General features: G+C 41.9%; 1 protein-coding gene across 1 annotated transcript in view; it reads left to right on the top strand.

Annotated features, from left to right (window-relative positions):
• Positions 1-22,965, top strand: part of otogl (otogelin-like) — a 186,608-nt gene that overhangs the window by 15,930 nt on the left and 147,713 nt on the right. The window contains exons 3-16 of the mRNA XM_078221105.1: positions 92-190; positions 518-672; positions 770-891; positions 3,312-3,517; positions 7,711-7,838; positions 9,551-9,657; positions 9,826-9,932; positions 11,188-11,313; positions 14,909-15,017; positions 15,268-15,314; positions 15,950-16,095; positions 18,944-19,076; positions 20,103-20,280; positions 22,801-22,925. Coding sequence (XP_078077231.1) covers positions 92-190; positions 518-672; positions 770-891; positions 3,312-3,517; positions 7,711-7,838; positions 9,551-9,657; positions 9,826-9,932; positions 11,188-11,313; positions 14,909-15,017; positions 15,268-15,314; positions 15,950-16,095; positions 18,944-19,076; positions 20,103-20,280; positions 22,801-22,925 — 1,788 coding nt within the window. The remainder of the gene's footprint in view (positions 1-91; positions 191-517; positions 673-769; positions 892-3,311; positions 3,518-7,710; positions 7,839-9,550; positions 9,658-9,825; positions 9,933-11,187; positions 11,314-14,908; positions 15,018-15,267; positions 15,315-15,949; positions 16,096-18,943; positions 19,077-20,102; positions 20,281-22,800; positions 22,926-22,965) is intronic.

Here is a 22,965-nt window from a genome sequence, read left to right as displayed (position 1 = left end):
ATTTGGGATGTGTTTGGATTTATCTTAACTACATAACTTTAAAATTTAATGTTGCTATTAGCTAAAGCTGAATAATTCTTTGGACTTCCAGGCGTTTGTTCACGGGATTGTCTCAATGGTGGCTTTTGCAGCGAGGATGATGCATGCGACTGCAGTGAACGTCAAGCTAATGGAAGTCGGTGTCAGACTGGTCAGTGTCAAAATATATTCAGAAGATCTTTGAGAGTTGTTGTTATTCTTTGAAAGACTGCCGTAGTTAATAACTTATTGCCATACTAATGAATTGACATTTGTGCACTGTCTGTAACTTTCTTCATAAATTCAGGGAAAAGAATAGAAATCTTGTGTACATAATAATGAAACCACATTTATTTCATTAAAATTACATGGTCTGTGTGTTGCAATTATTGAAGCTGCACATTTAATGAATTTATTGAGGCTGTCTGCTCTCCCCATAATAAGTAAGCGTCTCAGTAAAAAGACATATAACCAAATGTTCCAACTTTTATTTCTTCAGTTCCAAATCTTGGCAAGGATAAAGGAGGAATATGCAGATCATGGGGCCAATACCATTTTGAAACTTTTGATGGTCTCTATTTTTATTTCCCTGGAAAATGCTCTTATATTCTTGCAAAGGATTGTCGGACAACAGAACCTCAGTACATGGTGGAGGTATGGTGAAGTTAGCACACCAGAGAATTACTGTATAGATGTCTCATCATAAAGATATATTGGTCTCATTGTTTTTTTATTTTTTCTTTATGTTCAGGTCCACAACAGTAATGAATGTGCATCCTCTCACTATTCTTGCTCAAGATCTATAAGCTTGTTTTTTCCAAATGAAGAGAAAATCACTATTCTGGGTCATTCGGTTACAAAAGGAGGTATCAGGTGAACAGCGCCATGCAATTTTTCAATTACAAACATAGCTATGGCCGAGGGAAGATTTCTACTGTACTGATATGTATTGAAATGATTTGTGGAATTTCATTTTCTCATCACTAACCCTTGTCTCACTACTTGTATATGCTATTGGAGTTTGCAAATATCATGATATTGGATTTCCAGGAATTTTCTGGAGAGTGTGGGAGGTGGGATATGGGGGCGGTGGCAGTTTGATGGAAGGGTGCCAGAGACACAATGACATAGGCAGAGGCCCCTAGTACAACAAGGTGTGGGGCTGCCGGCCCTCCCCCTTCTATTTTGTGGCCATGCAACATCCTTAGCAGTGACATGGAGATGCCGGCGTTGGACTGGGGTGGACACAGTAAGAAGTCTCACAACACCAGGTTAAAATCTAACAGGTTTATTTGAAATCACGAGCTTTTGGAGTGTTGCTCCTTCATCAGGTGAGTGTCCACACACCTGATGAAGGAGCAGCACTCCAAAATCTCGTGATTCCAAACAAACCTGTTGGACTTTAACCTGGTGTTGTGAGACTTCATCCTTAGCAGTGGTTAGAAAAATTGGTTCTAAGTTTACAGAATTCCCTTTACTTCCCATGGCCACTTTCAGCTTTATTTGGTTCTGTTATACAGAAACAAACTATATAGAGGATTTACACACTAAAAGTTAAATAAACTTGGACTTTATTTACTGAGCGGCATGGTAGCACAGTGGTTCGCACTGCTGCCTCACAGCACCAGGGACCTGAGTTCGAATCCTGGCTTGGGTTACTGTTTGTGTGGAGTTTGCACGTTCACCCTGTGTCTGCGTGGGTTTCCTCTGGGTGCTCTGGTTTCCTCCCACAGACATGCTGGTTAGGTGCATTGACCTGGACTGTGGCGATGAGGGGAATTTCACAGTAACTTTATTGCCGTGTTAATGTAAACCTTACTTGTGACTAATAAATAAACTTTTTTTAAAAAGTAACTTGTTCGCATAACCAGTTCCAAGCAGCACTGGTTGATGGATCAGAAGATAAGTGGTGCTGGTTTTGATATTTGTTTCACTTTATTTTTAAAACTTTTATTTGATTATTTGCTTCAGCAAAGGCCGAGGAACCTATCTGACCTATTGTGGTAATATTGACCAACATTTGGAACTGTTGTGGAACAATGCCTTCTCAGTCCCATCCTGGACAGACATTGCTCCTATGATACATAACCAAGCCCAATTAATACGAAATCTGGTGTTTATTTTGCACATCACATTTCTGGTGTCATAAATTCTGGCTCTTCGCACCTCACTGCTGTTGCCAGCGACGATGGAGAATTTGGGCTCAGCCAAATCTCCGTTCATTGCAGAGAATCCCGCTGGCGTGAACGGCCGGAAAATTCCGGCAGACATATCTGTGCTACACTAGAAAATTATAATAATAGATCAACAATAAATCACAACTGACCAGGCATATAGAACATGTGAATCAAAGGCGATAAATAAGTCAAAACTATATTAAGATCCAATGGGAAACTGCTAAGGATTCTTTGAAAAGATCAATCCCAGTAAACAGTCAACAAAAGGTATCAATTTAAAAAGAATGGGGGTCAATTCAATTGTTCCAATTTTTGTTTGAAAATCTTGTTGGCTACCTTTTTGGACTTTATCTAAAGTAAAAAACCAGTGACTGGAACTATGCTGCATAGCATATGTCAAAGCTGTGGCAATTTTGGCCTGTTGTAACATTTTACTATGGTTAGTAACCAATTCCAGAGTCTTTGGTGGTCCAGTTCAGGATGCCTGGATGCCTAGGTGTACTCCACATCAGTTAGCTGAGATAATGGCATATCTGCTTTGCTCCCCTTAGTGTACCAGCTACCAGTGGAACCTAGGCTGAGGAAAAGAAAACTGGGAGCTCCATCTTCTGGCCATATCTTCACTCATATCAGGAACCATGTTTGAATTGCACAAAAGTTCCAACTCCAGTCGGTATCTTGGATAACTGCTGTCTGATGTCAGGATAGAGAGGGAGAGAGAGACAGGAAAATTGATTCAAATATTTTCAGATTTACCTCCCTCTCCTGGGAGTATTCTGATCATTTTGATACTGTTATACAGAAATGAATTGCATCCAGAGAGGATACAACTCATTAAATAGTAAATATTCCAGGAGTAGAGGCTTGGGTCTGACATATTTTTGCATTTTGTGGGACTTCTCTTGCGATCTAGGAGACTTACATTACCACCATCCTGGCGGTAATGTACCAGATCCTCAGTAATAGATTCTCAAGGTCTAGTGTGCTCCAGACTGTACATGGTCAACACCATTGGAAATCGGCTAGATACTATTATTGTTGTTCTGATATACTATTTTTAAAAACTAATTAGAGATCTTATTCCTTTATAATCAGGTAATTTTGTTTTTTTTAAAGATTACCATTGCCTCAGACCGTTAGGCATGCATTCTTTGAAAGGCTAGCTGACTACATTCTTGTGAAGACAACTTTTGGATTTTCCTTGGCATGGGATGGATTCTCTGGTGTTTATATGATGCTTACGGAAGAACATAAAGGCAAACCTTGTGGTCTGTGTGGCAATTACAATGGAGATATGTCTGATGATCTCAATGCAAGTTATAGTAAGTAATTTTGGATAGTTATGTTTCTCCTTCTTTAAATCCAAATTCAAATCCCCACTGTTTCCTTACAGAAGGTAAACATCTAACTTATCATCACTCTTCAGGTGGATGCTAGGTCATGGGTGAGATTGGATTGACTTGCACTCTAATTTATCTCTCTTCCTCTCCCCTTCACTTAGAGTCATTGAGGTCATAGAGTCATAGAGGTTTACAGCATGGAAACAGGCCCTTCGGCCCAACTTGTCCATGCCGCCCTTTTCTTTAAACCCCTAAGCTAATCCCAATTGCCCACATTTGGCCCATATCACTCTATACCCATCTCACCCATGTGACTGTTTAAATGCTTTTTAAAAGACAAAATTGTACCCGCCTCTACTACTACCTCTGGCAGCTTGTTCCAAACTCTCACCACCCTCTGTGTGAAAAGATTGCCTGTCTGAACACTTTTGTATCTCTCCCCTCTCACCTTAAACCTATGCCCTCTTGTTTTAGACTCCCCTACCTTTGGGAAAAGATATTGACTATCTAGCTGATCTATGCCCCTCATTATTTTATAGACCTCTATAAGATCACCCCTCAGCTTTCTACGGTCCAGAGAAAAAAGTCCCAGTCTATAGAGCCTCTCCTTATAACTCAAACCATCAAGTCCCGGTAGCATCCTAGTAAATCTTTTCTGCACTCTTTCTAGTTGAATAATATCCTTTCTATAGGGTGACCAGAACTGTACACAGCATTCCAAGTGTGGCCTTACCAATGTCTTGTACAACTTCAACAAAACGTCCCAAACTCTGTATTCAATGTTCTGACCAATGAAACCAAGCATGCTGAATGCCTTCTTCACCACTCTGTCTACCTGTGACTCCACTTTCAAGGAGCTATGAACATGTACCTCTAGATCTCTTTGTTCTGTAACTCTCCCCAACGCCCTACCATTAACTGAGTAAGCCCTGCATAGTTCAATCTACCAAAATGCATCACCTCGCAATAATCCAAATTAAACTCTACCTGCCATTCGTCAGCCCACTGGCCCAATTGATCAAGATCCCGTTCCAATCGGAGAAAACTTTCTTCACTGTCCACCATGCCACCAATCTTGGTGTCATCTGCAAACTTACTAAACATGCCTCCCACATTCTCATCCAAATCATTAATATAAATGACAAATAACAGGGGACCCTTGAAGAAATATTTGTAGCAAGTACTGTGAATAAGTACATCCTTCCCATGGGAAAATGGAGCCTACACAAAAGGACTGGTTAAACATCAGAACTTAACGGGGGTGACCTTGATCCCATCTCGCCATTCATGGGATTGGCAGCAGTGACTTAAGGATCCACCGGTGAGATTGCGACTTCCAATTTTTGCCACCCCTCGCCAGTGACGTAATCAGCTTTATGCCCATAATGGGTGTCAACCTAATTTAAATATATTTTTATGTATTTACATATAATTGAAGATCCCCCCCCCCCACCAGATATTAGATCATACAATCCCTACAGTACCGTAGGAGGCCATCCAGCCCATCGAGTCAATACCGACCACAATCCCATCCAGGCCCTACTCCGATAACCCCATGCATTTACCCTCCTAATCCCCCTGAAACTAGGGTCAATTTATCACAGCCAATCAACCTAACCCACACATCTTTGGACTATGGGAAGAAACCGGAGTACCTGTAGGAAACCCACGCAGACATGGGGAGAAAGTGCAAATTCCACACAGACAGTGACCTGAGGTCGAAATTGAACCTGGGACCCTGGTGCTGTGAGGCAGAAGTGCTAATCACTGTGCCACCGTGCCGCCCTCTGAATATTCAATCACGTTGGTGCAGTTTACAACAGGTTCACCCAGATGTGAGTTAGCCTCGGGGGTGTAAAGGTGAGTATAGCCCCTGGCGGAGAGGGACATAGCCAGGCAGTACCCTGGCAATGCCACCTTGGAGCTTGTAGCTTGATGGGCACCATTCCGCATCAAGCATGACTGACTAGGAGTCTCTCCCACTCTTACCGCCAGCCACTGGCATATTGGAAGGATTTGCAGGTTGACACTCAATCTGTTTGACCACATTATGAACGCATCTTTTAGCTCAGTTGGCTGGACAGCTGGTTTGTAATGCAGAGTGAACGCAACAGCGTGGACTCAACTCCCATACTGACTGAAATTATTCATGAAGGCCCTGCCTCCTCAACCTTTCCCCTTGCCTGAGGTGTGGTGATCTTCAGATTAAATCACCACCAGTCAGCTCCCCCCCCTCAAAGGGGAGAATGGCCTATGGTCATCTTGGAATATGGCCACATTACTTGATTATTCCTGAAAAAAAAACTTTTTTGTCCAAAATTATTTTTCTACCAACCGGAGTCCACTTTACAATCAATTAGCACACCTCTGTCATACAGTATCATTTTGTTGATTTTTCTTGCATTGTATTCTCATGAATATCTTGGTAAGTGCAAGGTGAAAACCTTTGACAGAAAATATCTTCTTTCAGCAAATCTGAACTTTAATTACCAGAAATCCTTTCAATTTCCTCCTGTAATAAATGAAAAAGTGGCTATAATAAGTCTTATCAAAGAAACTAGACATATTTCTAGGGCAGATACATTGCATCCAGACAGTGGTGTATGGTGATTATGATAATTCAATTATTTTGGGTTATCATACTCACTAAAGTCAATTGCGGTGAAAAAAAACATTAAAATTGCAAACTACTGTTTCTGAGATACTTACCCCAGTTTATTGTCCCTAAAAATTTAACCCAACTCAAAGAGATTTCTGTGATCGAAATCAGTCATAACATCTTGAATTATGCACCAGGCTCTTCTCTTAGGGTAATATGAAATTGAAGATCTCCAAACTAGTTTTTATTCTACTGCAGCGAAAAGAAGAACATTTGTTCCCAAGGAGATTGTCAGCTGAGAATATTTGGGTAGAGGATTGGAAATTGTGGGTCCAATGCTTTTTCTAACATTACATCTACCAATTCACTCTTGGAGAAAATATCTTTAAAATAACCTATCGGGCCTGGAGGTCAATGGGAAAAAGAAAGCTTGAAGCATAATTCTCCTGTATTAAATTCACATGATGAATTGAAGGAACCCAGTAACTGAATCATGAAAAACAAATGCTGGAAAGCTCAGCAGGCCTGGCAGCATCAGTAAGGAGAGAAAGCAGAGTTAACAGTTTTGAGTCCTTTTGGCTCTTCAATGGAATTGAAGGAAGGGAGGATGCGTTATTGTTTGGATTATATTGACATGGTTGTTTCGGTTGACAAAATGGTGCGTCAGCAATGTTACAGGCCACCTGGTGTTTTTTCAGACATGATGATTGTAGTTGCTATTTATATATACACATATGTTTAAGGGGACTGTTTTAAGGTTCAGTTTTTTTCTACAGGCAGTCGGTATGTCGGGAGGGAATGCAGCTCAGTTGCTGGGAGAGTAGGATAATTGCTCATTTTAGCCATGTAGTGTTTACTTAGGAGAGAGCTAATGGACTTTTCTTTGTAGAGGAAGGTTTCCCCTGGGGACTTTTATTATGTTGATTGACAGGGTCATATGTAGTTAATGACCCTATAATGTAGTTAATGGGAGGAGCTAGATACGTAGCAGAGGAAAAGGCTTTTAGTTCTGGCTGGGGTTTGTTAAAAGACAGAGGTCTGCAAGCTACTCTGAAGCTCAAAAATCTCTTTCTAAATGTTTCAAGATTGACTATACCCTTATAGCAAGTGTATTTATGGTTACTAACTGTATTTGAAGTGGAATTTTGAGCCTGTAAGAGAATGTTGCTTATTTGGAACTGAAACAATGATAAGTTAGAAATTGAAGTTGTTTCCTTTCATTTTTTAACTGTTGTCCAACTGTTAAGTGTTAATCTGTTACATTGTGTTAGAGTTATATTTAAATGCATTATTAAATAAAGTTTGTTTTACTATAAAAGGTCCCTCGTTTGTCAGCAAAATTACTCTTGGAGTGAAGCATCCCATCCTTACATTTATGCCAAATTGAAAAGTTGTTGTTGTCTAATCTGGCTTCCTAGTGTAATTTGGGATTCTGGTCCGGGGGTCTAATACAGTGATGGTGGAAGCAGACATATACATCGTAGCAAGTCTTGTCTGCCAATATTTACAGGCCTCCCTCACAGAGAAGTTTGAAAATCATTGAATTAAGCTAATGCTACTGTATTGATTTTGCCAGGCATGCTGACTGAGGACGTTGCTATCTTTGGAAACAGCTGGATGTCACAGTCGCCTTCTGAAGCCCCATGTGAATCTGTTTCACTCGATTTCCCAAGTCCATGTCGGGATAAGGGAGCAACAATTAGTGTTAGTGTCTTTTAAATTAATGTATTGGTGAAAATCTGTTGGACCTTTAAACTTATGATCTTGGATACAAGTAACTAACACATAGCAATACTTGCATCTAAATGACCCTTTATTTTATTGAAACACCTCAGAACACTTCTCAAAGTTTTTGGAGTGCAGCGACCATGAATAAACATGGCAACTATTCTACCCCAACATTGTATTACAAATGTTTGTGAGATATAAAAGATAGTTCATCAGTTTTTTTAATTATGGTTTTGGGTGAGGATGGAATGTTAGCTAAGAGCAATGCCTGTGGATCTTTAATGTCCACCCGAACAGATGGATAAGTTTTCATTTCAGCCTCTCATCTGTTAATGGAGCACTCCCTGAGTATTGTTGCAGCAAAGAGCTGACATAGACACAATAGGCAGACTGGTGTCATCATCATTCGATGATTATGAATGGGATCTTCCACTATTAACTTTGAGAGGTCTGTATTTTAGGACACCCTAAAACAGGCATTAGGAACTTAAATATGTACATTTGGAGCCTAGAGCATGTTGAGGAGCCCCATCAATAAATTAACCGGGCTTGGCCCCCTCAGAAGTCCCCCTACAGTGACTTACAGTGAGAGGAAGGGTTCCATATTGATGTCTTAATCAGATGAACAGCCTGTGGATGTGGCTGAAGGACAAATCTCCTCAGGCCTCTCAGTTTGGATACGTGAGGCTGAGCAGTGCCTAGGGACCCAGACTAATATTTGAGTTTAATTCACAGAATTTGTTTCCCTCGTAAATCATAAAATACCTTGGTATAAGGGTGTTTTATTTCAAATGATACATATAATTATATGTGTATTGAAAGGTTAATCTATTAATTTCATGAGAGGCTTTTGTGTCAGCACCTTTAATAATTCACAAGTTAATGTATGTTAAAAATAATATGAAATTTTGGGCACCTATTATAACAAGGTCCATAAAGTCATAAAGATACAATGTAGATTCACTAAAGATCTCAAGCATTGAAAGCTATGAGGAAATACAAATGCTGAGATTACGTCCACTGTAATGGAGAAGGCCAAGAGGAGATTTAATAGGGGTGGTGGTTTGCTTAGGTCCTGTTGTGGGTTTCAGACACACAGCTTCATGACATAGAAATTGGGTGAAGCCATTCAGCCCTTCACCCTTCTTCAGTCAATTCGATCGTAGCTGATTTGTTTGATCTGCCTTTGTTCCATATTCCTTAACCTAAAATAATCGTGTGATCTTGAAAATTCCAATTGATGCAGCCACCACAGGCTTTGGAAAAAGTTGTTCCTCATTTCCATTGTGTGTCTCCTCATTCCATTTGTGTGAAAAACTGCTGTCTGGTTTCACACCTAAGTGACCTAGGTGGGAGTAATGCTGACTAATTCAAGTTGAACAAATTAACACATTGATACACTACATATTATGGCTATATGAATGAACTGGCAAAAGGGAATTCCGTTAAGTTTTATGAGGATAATAAGGTAAGGAAAAAAGCATGGGGAAGATATTTAATATCGCATGCTGATTTATGTTACATTTTATAATCAAGATTTGCTTTTAGACCACAGGGGTTAACTTGTCAACACACGATGAAAACTATGCACAGTGGAAAATATAGCATGAAATATTAATTTTGTATATTTATTGCAGAAAAAAAGTCACAAGTTCTTATTAAATGCCACTTTTTAAAATTTACTTTAGGATATCATTGCAAAATGTGAAGTTCTAATGGGGTTTCCCTTCTTTACTTGTCGTGAATATGTTCAACCCAATTCCTACATTGCCAGTTGTATTAATGATCTGTGCATGTAAGTATTAAATTCCTAACTCAATCAATTACTCTCAGTAAAATATTAGAAATTGTTTCCATTGCACAAGAAAAAAAATGTTTCGTAAGTGAATATTAAAAATTCATTCGATGTATTGACGTAAGAATAACGTTAGGTGATGAATAAATGTATTATTTTGTGAAACAGGATGGATGACAGTGAAACCCATTGTCGTGCAATAACAGAGTACTCCAGGGCATGTTCCCATGCAGGCTATCCTTTAATGGACTGGAGAGATGATTTTCCTGCTTGTAGTGAGTTTTATTCTTACTCTTTTTAGTATCACAGTACGTTAGAATATTAAAGCACACTAACATAGTGTGGCCCCATACAGAGCTGTAAATTATTGAAGAAAATAAAGAATTCTGAAATATTTTGCGTAAGCATTTATATAACCTAATTTGTAAAAATGTTGATTGTAAGGAAGAGAACAGGTTTAGCATAAATCTTTAATATGGTCTAGGTGGTTGTAAACTAGAATGTTCAAATTGTTCAGACATAAAAGTTGAAAGCATATTCCAATCATAGGTTTGGAGGACTGTGATCACTCTGTGTAGGTTTTTGACCCACTGCTATGTTGATGGGGTCTTTACTTTAGGATGTCTGAAACTGGCATTAGGATCTTTACCTGTGTAAATTAGGAGCCGACTGCTTGTCGAAGGGTTCCATCAATAAATTAGCCAGTCATGAGCTAGACAAACCTACCTCTCTGAAATCTTCAGCTGCAGTTCATAGAATCATACAGTGCAGAAGGAGGCCATTCAACCCATCAAGTCTGCACCAACCGCAATCCCACCCAGGCCCTATCCCCACAGCCCCATGTATTTACACTAGCTAGACCCCCTGACACTAAGCGGCAATTTAGCATGGCCAGTCCACCTAATCCACACACCTTTGGACTGTGGGAGGAAACCAGAGCACCTGGAGGAAACCCATGCGGACTCAGGGAGAACGTGCAGACTCCACATAGTCACTCTTGAGGCCGGAATTAAACCCGGGTCTCTGGCGCTGTGAGGCAGCAGTGCTAACCACTGTGCCACCGTGTTGTGTCTATTGTTTCGAAAGGTTAATATGTTGATCATAGTTAAATGCTCAGGCATGCTTAATGATTAAGTCTTGATTTTCCGCATTTAAAGTGATCTATCATTGAAACAGTATTATAAATCCTTTTTCACTCCAGGTTTGGAGGTTATCTTCTCCCCTATTACCTGAACGGAATGAACTTGATACTTGACGTAGCATAAAACTATTCTATTCATAAAAATGGATTGGTATTTCATAAAAGGAGACTGCCTTCATATAGTGAGGAAAATAATCAGAGAAGTTGGGCTTCATTTTATTTAGGGCACTCTCTCACATATAGCAGGGATGACATTGTTGCACTGTAATGATGTGGATTGACAGTTTAAATCTTTGCTTCATGTTCTTAACATTCGTATGTTTTTCTTTTAAATATTCAAAATCTGTGTTGTGTCAAAGATTTAGTGATGAATTTGTGCTGTATTTCAGCTGATCATTGTGAGGATAGTTTTGTTCACCGCGACTGTATTAGTTGCTGCCCACCTACTTGCACCTTTGAAAAGGAATGCTTAGGAAGCAGCCTGCACTGCCTAGATGGCTGTTACTGTCCAGATGGTAAGAACATTTCATGTCCTTTTGCAAACCAGTTGAAGAGAAATGTTTGGATTTCTGATTGTCATGCATCATTTCCTGAGGATGGAATTTTCCCATGCTCCCCTTGGTGGATTCAATGGCAGGTGGGGGTTGGGGGGGTGGTTGGGGTGGATAGAATTCAGTAGGAGGTTCAAAACACCCCAGCAGTGGGTGAGAGAGCACCTACAGGTGGACCTTTCAGATTCGGTGCCCATCTGACAGCCTCAGAATGATCCCAGAGATCCATCGTCTTTCTTCAATAGTGGATCAGTGATGTGGGCATCCAGTTAGGACAGTGGTCAGATGCCATCAAGCCTGTCCCACCACAGAATACAGCACAAAACCCTGGCCTACGCAGTGGGAAATACTCCACATTCACCTGCCTGTCACAGGACTTAGTCCCCAGATGGGAGAATTCCGTCCGAGTTCCAGGTGCCTTCCCTGCATCGTTCAAGAGATAGGGGAAAATACTTGAGAGAGGCAGGTTGAATTTTCTAACACTGCTTTCTACATTCAATGGCCCAGCTAAACCTACTGTAAGGGGAATTATGTCCAATGAATCTACATTAGTCACTGTGGTCACTGCACTCAGAGCCAGGTCTGTGGCTGTATAGAAGGGGAGGAAGAAGAAAGGAAGAGCAGTAGTGATATGGGATTCATTAGTTAGGGGACAGACAGGCGTTTCTGTGACCATAGATGTGACTCCAGAATGGTGTGTCGTCTCCCTGATGCCAGGGTCAAGAATGTTTCTGTGTTCTGGGTGCTACACTAGAGGAAGGATCTGAACCTATTGGAGAGAGTGCAGAAGAGGTTGACAAGAATGTTTCCAGGGATGAGAAATTTCAGTTATGAGAATAGATTGGAGAGGTTGGGACTGTTTTCCATGGAAATAGAAACGTTCAAAATCATGAGGAAGGATGCTCTTTCTCTCAAGGGAGTGTAGCGAAGGTTTAGCAGGCTGATTCCGGGAATGCTGGGACTGATGAGGGGAGATTGACTAGGTTAGGATTGTTTTTGCTGGAGTTCAGATGAATGAGAGGGGATCTCAAGGAGACTTATAAAATTCAAACAGGACTAGACTGGGTAGATGCAGGGAGGATGTTCCCGATGGTGGGGGAGTCTGGAACCAGGGGTCACAGTCTGAGGATTCAGGGTGGACCATTTAGGTGGTGAGGAGACATTTCTTCACCCATAGAGTGGTGAGCATGTGGAACTCATTACCACAGGAAGTAGTTGATGCCAAAACATTGAAGGTATTCAAGAGGCAGCTGGATATGGCACTTGAGGCGAATTGTATCAAAGGTTATGAGGAAAAAGCAGGATTAGACTATTGAGTTGGACGATCAGCCATGCTGAATGGCAGAGCAGGCTCAAAGAGGCCAAATAGCCTCTGCTGCTCCTATCTTCTATGTTTCTATGTTTCTATGAGGAAGCTAGACAGAGGAGATAAGGAGAAACTGTTCTGCTCGGAAAAGGATCAAGAATGAGAGAGCATGGATTTAAAGTGAATGGCAAAAGAAGCAAACGTGAGAAAAAACTTTTTCCCACAACAAGTGGTTCGGGTCTGGGATGCACTGCCTGGAAGTGTGGTGGAAGTAGATTCAATCAAGGCATTCAAGGGCATTAGATGATTATTTGAATAGAAACAATGTGCAAGGGGATGGGGAAAAGGCAGGAGAATGGCACTAAGTCAGGATGCTCGTCTGGAGAGCCGGAGCAGACATGATGGGTCAGATAGTCTCCTTCTGCATCATAACAATACTGTGATGCTGTGTGTATAACCAGTGACGCCATTTCTATGTTTATAATCAGTAACACCAGTTTGTAAGATTTCTTTCAACTTCCACATCTCTCTGAATGTGTGGCATCAGAGATTTTGGGAAGATGTTATACTGGCCTGAAGTACAGGGATCAGGATTGTCAGAAAGCTGTGCAGAACCTGCAATTTGGAATTCCATATATTCTGTAGAGCTTTAACTTCGGAGCATGTCTCATATCATGTATTGGTTCCCGGTCCAGAGGCTCAGACTGATTGACCGGCCAACATTAAAGTGCAATGACTTAAAACATGACAACTTAAAATGGGGGCTTACTGTACTTACTGTAGTGCAAGGCACAAATTGCAGTAATGTGCACGTGTATTTTTCGCGCTGGTCATATCTCTTTACTTTCAAACAAACTGCTGTGAATTTCCAGCATTTTATGTTTGAGGTTTCCAGAATTCACTGTTGGAAATGAATACTATCAGCCAACTAAAAGTACTGAACAGTTACTGATTAGGGGCATGGGCTGGTGGAACCAATTAACCTCTGTACGATGGCTGGATTCTGACCCTTTTAAAAGCTGTACAACATCAGCGTTGTAATGTCAAATCAAAATATGTTTTATTACCACTGACAAATTGAACATAATGCAAAACACAACTGTATCATAGAATCCCCACAGTGCAGAAGGATGGTATTCACTCCATCAAGTTGCACCGACCACAATTCCACCCAGGCCCTATCCCCATAATCCCATGTATTTACCCTGCTAATCCCACTGGCACTAAGGGGCAATTTAGCATGGCTAATCAACCTAACCCGCACATCTTTGGACTGTGGGAGGAAACTGGAGTGCCCAGAGGAAACCCACGCAGACACGGGGAGAATGTGCAAACTCCAAACAGATAGTAAGCCGAGGCTGGATTTGAACCCGGGTCCCCGGTGCTGTGAGGCAGCAGTGCTAACCACTGTGCCACTGTGTCACCCTCAATTTTCTATGTAAGTAATAGCAGTTGTTGTATCAGAGGGGGAGCAAGGCCTGAATGTTTTGCCCATTAGGTGAGCTCAGTCGACAGGCTCAGAAGTGGGTGTGAAATGCACGTCCAGCTGGTTCTGGAATGCAATTTCATGCTGGCTGGCCAATTAACGGGCAGCGATAACGGGCGTGCTGGGGAATGCTCAGCGCTGCTGGGGAGGGCAGGGAGACGGTGGTTGTCGAGAAAAGGGAGGTTGCGGGCTGGCGCTTCTAATGTGCTCCCTCAAGGGGGCAGCCTCTGCGGAGCTGTCCCAGGGAGCAGCAGGCCTATAAAAAATAATTGCGATGGAAAACTGCTGCAACCTGTGTCCAGGCAGCACTTTCAAGTACCTACCTCAGTCCCCAGACACCTTTTAAAATGTTATTCCTGCCCTAACATTTCACCCTGCCCTGGATCAAGGTTGCAGCTAAAACGTAAAGGCTGCCAGGCCGATCGGCCCACTCACCTACTGTAAAAGCTGACAGGCCGGGTAAAATTGCTTCCAATTGGCCCCTTAAAGGGTAAAGTGCCTGCTCGATTGTTGGCAGGTGTGTTTCCAACTCTTGTGTGCACCCACCGACTGAAATATCGTGTGAGTATGCGATGATGTCAGGACACATTCACGATGTCTTCTCGTGCAATTTCACGCGCAAGCCCGCCATGGGAATGAAAAATTCTGGCCAAGATGTGGGCCACTAGGAGTTTTTGTAGATTCTCCAATCGTGTCCAATCTGCTGACTTACAAAAGGATGAAACATGGACTAATTATTTTTTGTGTACATTTCTAATTTTGTTTAGGTCTTGTCATGGAGAATGGAACTTGTATATCTGTATCTAACTGCCCATGTATATACCATGGAACAGTCTATCCTATAGGATCTCATTTACAGGAGGGCTGCAATATGTGGTATGTTTCTATCTTGAAAGGCTAACTTACTGATCCCAAAGGTAGATTTTGAAATAGTAAAGTGAGAAGCAGTAAAAACAACTTTGCCTTAATTGCGTATTATTGTCTAATTTGTTAACCTCTTACTATTTTTGCAGCCATTACACTTTTTTTTCTTCCTTTCTATTTTAAATATTTCATTTGGTTCTTTAATATATTTCTATATTGTGTCAAGTATAGATGTGAACAATAACATGTTTGATGTTTGCAGCATTTGCAGTGGTGGTGTTTGGAACTGTACGGACAATGATTGCCCAGGTAATCCTCTGTCAGATTCTTTATATCTGCTTAGCATAATAATTATGTAATTTAGTTTCAAGGAATCTATCATTATTGTCTAATTATGTCGATTGACATATTTAAAATATGCCTTCAAATTTCACAATGAAGAAAATTTATTTTTCTTAAATATTTCAATTAAATGCCAGGTTTTTTAATAGCTCTCTCGCTTTGAGTCAGAAGGTTTTGGATTGATATTCCTTTCTGGAATTTGATGACTAATCTAGACTGACACTTCAATGCAGCGCTAAGGAATGGCTGCATTGTCAAAGGCTGTTGGACTGAAAGCTCAATTTTGCAGTTCAGTTAAATATAAAGTATTCAATCACAGTATTTGATGAAGAGCAGTGGACTTCTTTCAGTTACCCTGTCAACATTCAATCAACTTGATTAATTGGTCATTTATCTCACTTGATGCGCTGTGCGCAAATTAAACACTGTGTTTGGCTGCCTAACAACCATGATTATCTCACAAAGTAATTCATTGGCTGTGAGGTGTTTTGAGATCTCCTGAGGACATGGAAGACACTCTATGAATGCAAGTCCTTTCTTTCTATGCTTGGGAGAATTGGAAATTCCCCCCAAAATGTGTAATAAATACTCCTTTCTTTCAGCTGAATGCTCAGTCACAGGAGACATGCATTTTACTACTTTTGATGGTCGGATTTTTACATTTCTTGGCACATGTCAGTACATCTTTGCAAAGAGCCGCAGAAGTAACAAGTTCACTGTGACATTACAGAATGTGCCTTGTGGTCAGGTAACAGAATAAGAATTCTTCTTCTAATTGAAAAACTTAGAATGCTGGATTAAAATTCCTATTGACTCTTATATTACCTGTGTGTATGTGCGTGTGTGTATATGTGTATATGTGTGTGTGTGTGTTTTTAAATTTGATTAAAGAAAATGAGAGAGACTGGAAGTTTGACTCCTGAATGTAAATCTCTTAGATATTGTACATTTTGCAACAGATTCTCCAATTTCACAAAAACACTTTGCAATTTGGTCAATTGATAATTACCAAAGTTGCTGGCACTCACTACCTCCATTTATTTTAAACTAAATTACTAAATTATGTGGAAAATTACTCTGGGCTGATGACTCACGATGAATTCTTATATGTTATCATGCATTTGTGCTTGAAACGTTTTAGGGGAAATTGTAACCTGGTAACAGGTAATGGCATGCCCAGCTGGAACTCATTATAAGGCAGTCCCAGGACTGGGCCTGCTGAACTGTAGTTCCAGGCAGGGATGAATGTGTATATTCCACAGCGGTGTTTTTACTTTGCATTCTGTAATAAACTATGTTCCTTTCTAGTTGGGCTTCCTGAGTCATTACAGTGCGGCTGGCCTCTAATTGGCCAGCAGTTCATGGTGGGTAGGCTTTGGCCCCTGGGGCTTGATTTCAGGGAAGGTCCAGTTAAGTGCCGGAGGGATATTTAATTCAGCGAATCTTCTCTAAAAGAGGGAGCAAGGAGTTCCCTCCAGCTCTGCGGCTACCTGGCGAGATCGCCGTCTCCTCCATTAAATCCAGCGGCAGCTTACTCTTAAAATTGCTTAAAATTTAGAACATAGAACATAGAACATAGAACATTACAGCGCAGAACAGGCCCTTCGGCCCACGATGTTGCACCGACCAGTTAAAAAAAAACTGTGACCCTCCAACCTAAACCAATTTCTTTTCGTCCATGAACCTATCTACGGATCTCTTAAACGCCCCCAAACTAGGCGCATTTACAACTGGTGCTGGCAGGGCATTCCAATCCCTCACCACCCTCTGGGTAAAGAACCTACCCCTGACATCGGTTCTATAACTACCCCCCCTCAATTTAAAGCCATGCCCCCTCGTGCTGGATTTCTCCATCAGAGGAAAAAGGCTATCACTATCCACCCTATCTAAACCTCTAATCATCTTATATGTTTCAATAAGATCCCCTCTTAGCCGCCGCCTTTCCAGCGAAAACAATCCCAAATCCCTCAGCCTCTCCTCATAGGATCTCCCCTCCATACCAGGCAACATCCTGGTAAACCTCCTCTGCACCCTCTCCAAAGCCTCCACATCCTTCCTGTAATGTGGGGACCAGAACTGCACACAGTACTCCAAGTGCGGCCGCACCAGAGTTGTGTACAGTTGCAACATAACGCTACGACTCCTAAATTCAATCCCCCTACCAATAAACGCCAAGACACCATATGCCTTCTTAACAACCTTATCTACTTGATTCCCAACTTTCAGGGATCTATGCACACATACACCTAGATCCCTCTGCTCCTCCACACTATTCAAAGTCCTCCCGTTAGCCCTATACTCAACACATCTGTTATTCCTACCAAATTTAGATATTGATCGTGGGAATTCCACAAAATTACACATGAAAAACATAAAATTTAAACGGAGGAATCATGAGTATATTCTATACTCTACAATAATAATTACCCCAGTGAAGTTGGAATTTTGTCAAACTGATTTTTTTTAACTGAAGGCTGAAAATCCAAAATGGAAATTTCAAAAGATGGAAATGTACACCTGACCTATCAAGATGCAAAAAGAAAAAAAGTAAATTAAAATTTTGAATAGTTGCCTTTATCTCTAATACTGAACTTTCCATAACTATTGGGCAGCAAGGTGGCACAGTGGTTAGCACTGCTGCCTCACAGCGCCAGGGACCTGGGGTCAATTCCAGCCTTGGGTGACTGTCTGTGTGGTGTTTGCATGTTCTCCCCATGTCTGCATGGCTTTCCTCTGGATGCTCTGGTTTCCTCCCACAGATATGCGGGTTAGGTGGATTAGCCATGCTAAATTGCCCCTTAGTGTCAGGGGGACTAGCTAGGGTAAATGTGTGGGGTTATAGGGATAGGACCTGGGTGGGATTGTGGTCGGTGCAGACTCGATGGGCCAAATGGCCTCCTTCTGCACTGTAGGATTCTATGATTCTATGAACACAATGACATCTACAAAAAATATATTTTATTTCGGAGTCATGGATTTTGAAAAACCCCACAGATTAATAAATTGTAGGACATTCTAGGGTGAGAATGTGTTCCTGTTTACTGTCTGATAGAAGTCTACAAGACCTGATAGAAGTCTACAAGATTATTAGAGGCATGGACAGAGTGGATAGTCAGAAGCTTTTTCCCAGGGTGGAAGAGTCAATTGCTAGGGTGCACAGGTTTAAGGTGCGAGGGGCAAGGTTTAAAGGAGATGTACGAGGCAGATTTTTTACACAGAGGGTGGTGGGTGCCTGGGACCCGTTGCTAGGGGAGGTAGTGGAAGCAGATACGATAGTGACTTTTAAGGGGCGTCTTGACAAATACATGAATAGGATGGGAATAGAGGGATATGGTCCCTGAAAGGGTAGGGGATTTCAGTTAAGCCGGGTAGCAGGGTCGGTGAAGACTTGGAGGGCCGAAGGGCCTGTTCCTGCGCTGTAATTTTCTTTGTTCTTTGTTCTTTTGTTCTTTGTTCAAAGTCAAATTATTGATGAATTCAGTATGATAATGTGTGACATCTTTGCTTTAAAATATTCCAATGCAAAACCAAAGTTAAAGCTTTTGAATGAGCAGGTTTGGGACTTACAGAATATGTTTTGTTTTTTTCTCTTCCAGAACCTGGACCACAGTTGCATTCAATCAGTGACCTTAGTGATAGAAGGTGATACAAGCAACCAAATAACCTTAACGAGAGCAGGGGAAATCCACCTTGGTGTTCATCAAGCAATTAACCTGCCTTATCACAATGGTAATCCGTTCACTTCTACCATTATAGATGTCTGTAAAACGGGAATAATAAGCATTTCAGGAGAAAGAGCTACTCATTGTTTGTCCAAATGTACAAAGAAAATGGGCGGAATTTTCCCAAAATCTAGCAGTGTGTCCGGTCCAGGTATCTCTCCAGATGCAGAGCTGAGTTTTCACTCCAGATTCCAGGGCAATCAGTACACAATAAATCTGAGCGTGATTTGTGTCGTCACTGTGGTGGTGTGGGGCCTGATAGAGCTGGCAAGACCGGCTCCACAGAGGTCAGGGTCCCATCTTTAAAATGCACCCTGACCTACCATGAAAATCAACCCCTTCCCCCTGCCCCCCATAAACATCTCTTGTTTACTTTGGCTGTGGATAAAACATCCTTATCCGCGATCCGTTTGGAGCTCAAGGCATTGGTAAGGCCACACTTGGAATACTGTGTGCAATTCTGGTCACCCTATTATAGAAAGGATATTATTAAACTAGAAAGAGTGCAGAAAAGATTTACTAGGATGCTACCAGGACTTGATGGATTGAGTTATAAGGAGAGGTTGGATAGACTGGGACTTTTTTCTCTGGAGCGTATGAGGCTGAGGGGTGATCTTATAGAGGTCTATAAAATAATGAGGGGCACAGATCAGCTAGATAGTCAATATCTTTTCCCAAAGGTAGGGGAGTCTAAAACTAGAGGGCATAGGTTTAACGTGAGAGGGGAGAGATACAAAAGTGTCCAGAGGGGCAATCTTTTCACACAGAGGGCGGTGAGTGTCTGGAACAAGCTGCCAGAGGTAGTAGTAGAGGCGGGTACAATTTTTTCTTTTAAAAAGCATTTAGATAGTTACATGGGTAAGATGGGTATAGAGGGATATGGGCCAAATGCGGGCAATTGGGATTAGCTTAGGGGTTTTAAAAAAAAAGGGTGGCATGGACAAGTTGGGCCAAAGGGCCTGTTTCCATGCTGTAAACCTCTGTGACTCTATGACTCAAGCATTCTTTAAAATGCACATCTTGTTACTTGCAGGAATAATTGACTGTCGCAGATTATCATCTCTATTTGTACAAGTGAAGACAAACATCGGTCTCTCGCTGCAGTTTGATAAAGAAGGAGGAAGGCTGTATCTTCAGGTTGATAGCAGTTGGAGGGGAAACACTGTGGGCCTGTGTGGAACATATAATGGAAACTTACGCGATGACTTCCTGTGAGTCCTATTGAAGGAGTATTCACCTCTCACATGAAATAGCAAAGCTTAAATAATGCAACACTGCTTAACTTGGTTTCTAATTAGGTGGTACAGCGCACAGGGACCCGGGTTCGATTCCCGGCTTGGGTCACTGTCTGCGTGGAGTTTGCACACTCTCCCCGTGTCTGCAAGGGTTTCCTCCGGGTGCTCCAGTTTCCTCCCACAGTCCAAAAGATTTTGATTTTAAAAAAATTTGATTTGATTTATTATTGTCACATGTATTAACATACAGTGAAAAGTATTGTTTCTTGTGCGCTATACAGACAAAGCATACCATTCATAGAGAAGGAAATGAGAGAGTGCAGATTGTAGTGTTACAGTCATAGCTAAGGTGTAGAGAAAGATCAACTTAATACAAGGTAAGTCCATTCAAAAGTCTGACAGCAGCAGGGAAGAAACTGTTCTTGACTCGGTTGGTACGTGACTTCAGACTTTTGAATCTTTTTCCCGATGGAAGAAGGTGGAAGAATGTCCGGGGTGTGTGGGGGTCATTAATTATGCTGGCTGCTTTGCCGAGGCAGCGGGAAGTGTAGACAGAGTCAATGGATGGGAGGCTGGTTTGCGTGATAGATTGGGCGACAGACGTGTTGGTTAGGTGCATTGGCCAGGCTAAATTCTGCCTCAGTGTATCCGAACAGGCGCCGGAGTGTGGCGACTAGGGGATTTTCACAGTAACTTCATTGTAATGTTAATGTAAGCCTACTTGTGACTAATAAATAAACTTTAAATTTGAAAAATGCTTTGACCGCAGGCCCAGGAAACTATAACTGTAATTGGTCACTTGTACAGAATCTAAAGTTTTTCGACATGCGTGTAAAGATTTGTAGTTGTTCATAGTTCAGAAACAGCTTTTTTAACTTCATGTTGTACATTTAACTGGGCTACTTTCCTGGCATTAGTTTCTGGAACACATGCTTACTGTCCATCAAGTCAATACCACAGGGGAGAATTTTAGCTGCCCACATGAGGTGTGGGGGGACCAGTAAAATCCGGAGGAGCCATGGCAAATTAGCACCCTGACCATGGCTCACTGTTGGGGAATTTTACCGATGGAGGAAGAAGTTTTAAGTTTATCTATTGGTGCCACAAGTAGGCTTATATTAACACTACAATGAAGTTACTGTGAAAACCCCCTGGTCACCACACTCCGGTGCCTGTTCGGGTACATTGAGGGAGAATTTAGCATGGCCAATGCACCTAACCAGCATGTCTTTTGGACTGTGAGAGGAAACCAGCGAACCCCGAGGAAACCCATGCAGGCACAGGAAGAATGTGCAGACTCTGCACAGACAGTGACCCAAGCTGGGAATTGAACCCGGGTCCCTGGCGCTGTGAGGCAGCAGTGCTAACCACTGTGCCACTATGCCACCCCTGTATATATACAAAGGCCCTGTTAAAGACAATTTTATCATGCCATTGGCATTTTATTGACAGCTGATCAACTCTCACCGGGCAAGGGGCTGCTAACTGAATGGAGGTGGTAGCCCAGGCGATGGGAGGGCTGGGGTTTGGGGAGGAGAGGGCGGGAGGGGGGGCTGGGGGGTGTTGCTGGGTTGGGTGTCCATGTAGACAGGTCAGCCACTGCAGCTTCCTTGGAGGGATTTCCCTCAATCAGAGGCCATTTTACAAAAAACTATCTCAGGCCTCATTCCTCTGCAGTGACTAAATTCCTGGTGTCACTGCTTAGGTTCCTGAGCTGCCAGAGTTGAGACTTCCGCTTGAGTGAGGGGTGGAAGTCCCAACTCCAGTCAATGAATGCTCTGATATGTCCCCCATTGACTTTTGTAGTGGGTCGTGGGGTGGGAAACCCTGCCATCTGAGAAAACATGCTCTCTGGAGCTGGGCATGATGCTGGAGGGCATAATTGAAGGATAATTGTGTATTAAAGTTTATTTATTAGTGTCACAAGCAGGTTTCGATTAACACTGCAATGAAGTTACTGTGAAAATTCCCTAATCGCCACACTCCAGCGACTGTTCGGGTACACTGAGGGAGAATTTAGCACGGCCAATGCATCTAAGTAGCATATCATTCAGACTGTGGGAGGAAACCAGAGCACCTGGAGGAAACCCATGTTGACACGGGGAGAACGTGCAGACTCCGCACAGATAGTGACCCAAGCTGCGTATCGAACCCGGGTCCCTGGCGCTGTGAGACAGCAGTGCTAACCACTGTGCCACCATGCCGCCCCAAGATACAGCCTCAGGAGATTGTTGTAAAGAAACAATCATGATCCATGAAAAGAGTACCAGTGGAAGGTTTGCCAACTTCCATGCGAACCTTGTCATTATGTATATTGGATGATGCATATGTTAAGAATTAGCGTAAAGAAAGGTAGCTGAACATGGAATGCACCTGATCTCCTCGGCTGCGGGATTTGCTCAGCTGCTTGTATAAAAATTCTTACATTATTAGCTTGATTTGTGTGAAGGAAAGTTTGGCAGATTGCATTGTAATTCCTTCCTCGTTCACTTCTAGCTCACCTGTACATATGATTGAAGGGACTCCACAGTTACACGCCAACGCATGGAAGATTTCATCAGCCTGCGTAACTCCATTAAATATCCCTTTGGTTGATCCCTGTGATACTAACCAACAGAATGGTATATTTATTTAATTGAAAAGCTTCATTTATTTATTTCT

The sequence above is a fragment of the Mustelus asterias genome, chromosome 9 (assembly GCF_964213995.1).
Source record: "Mustelus asterias chromosome 9, sMusAst1.hap1.1, whole genome shotgun sequence".
Lineage (NCBI taxonomy): Eukaryota > Metazoa > Chordata > Chondrichthyes > Carcharhiniformes > Triakidae > Mustelus > Mustelus asterias.
This window is presented reverse-complemented; position numbering and strand designations above follow the sequence as displayed.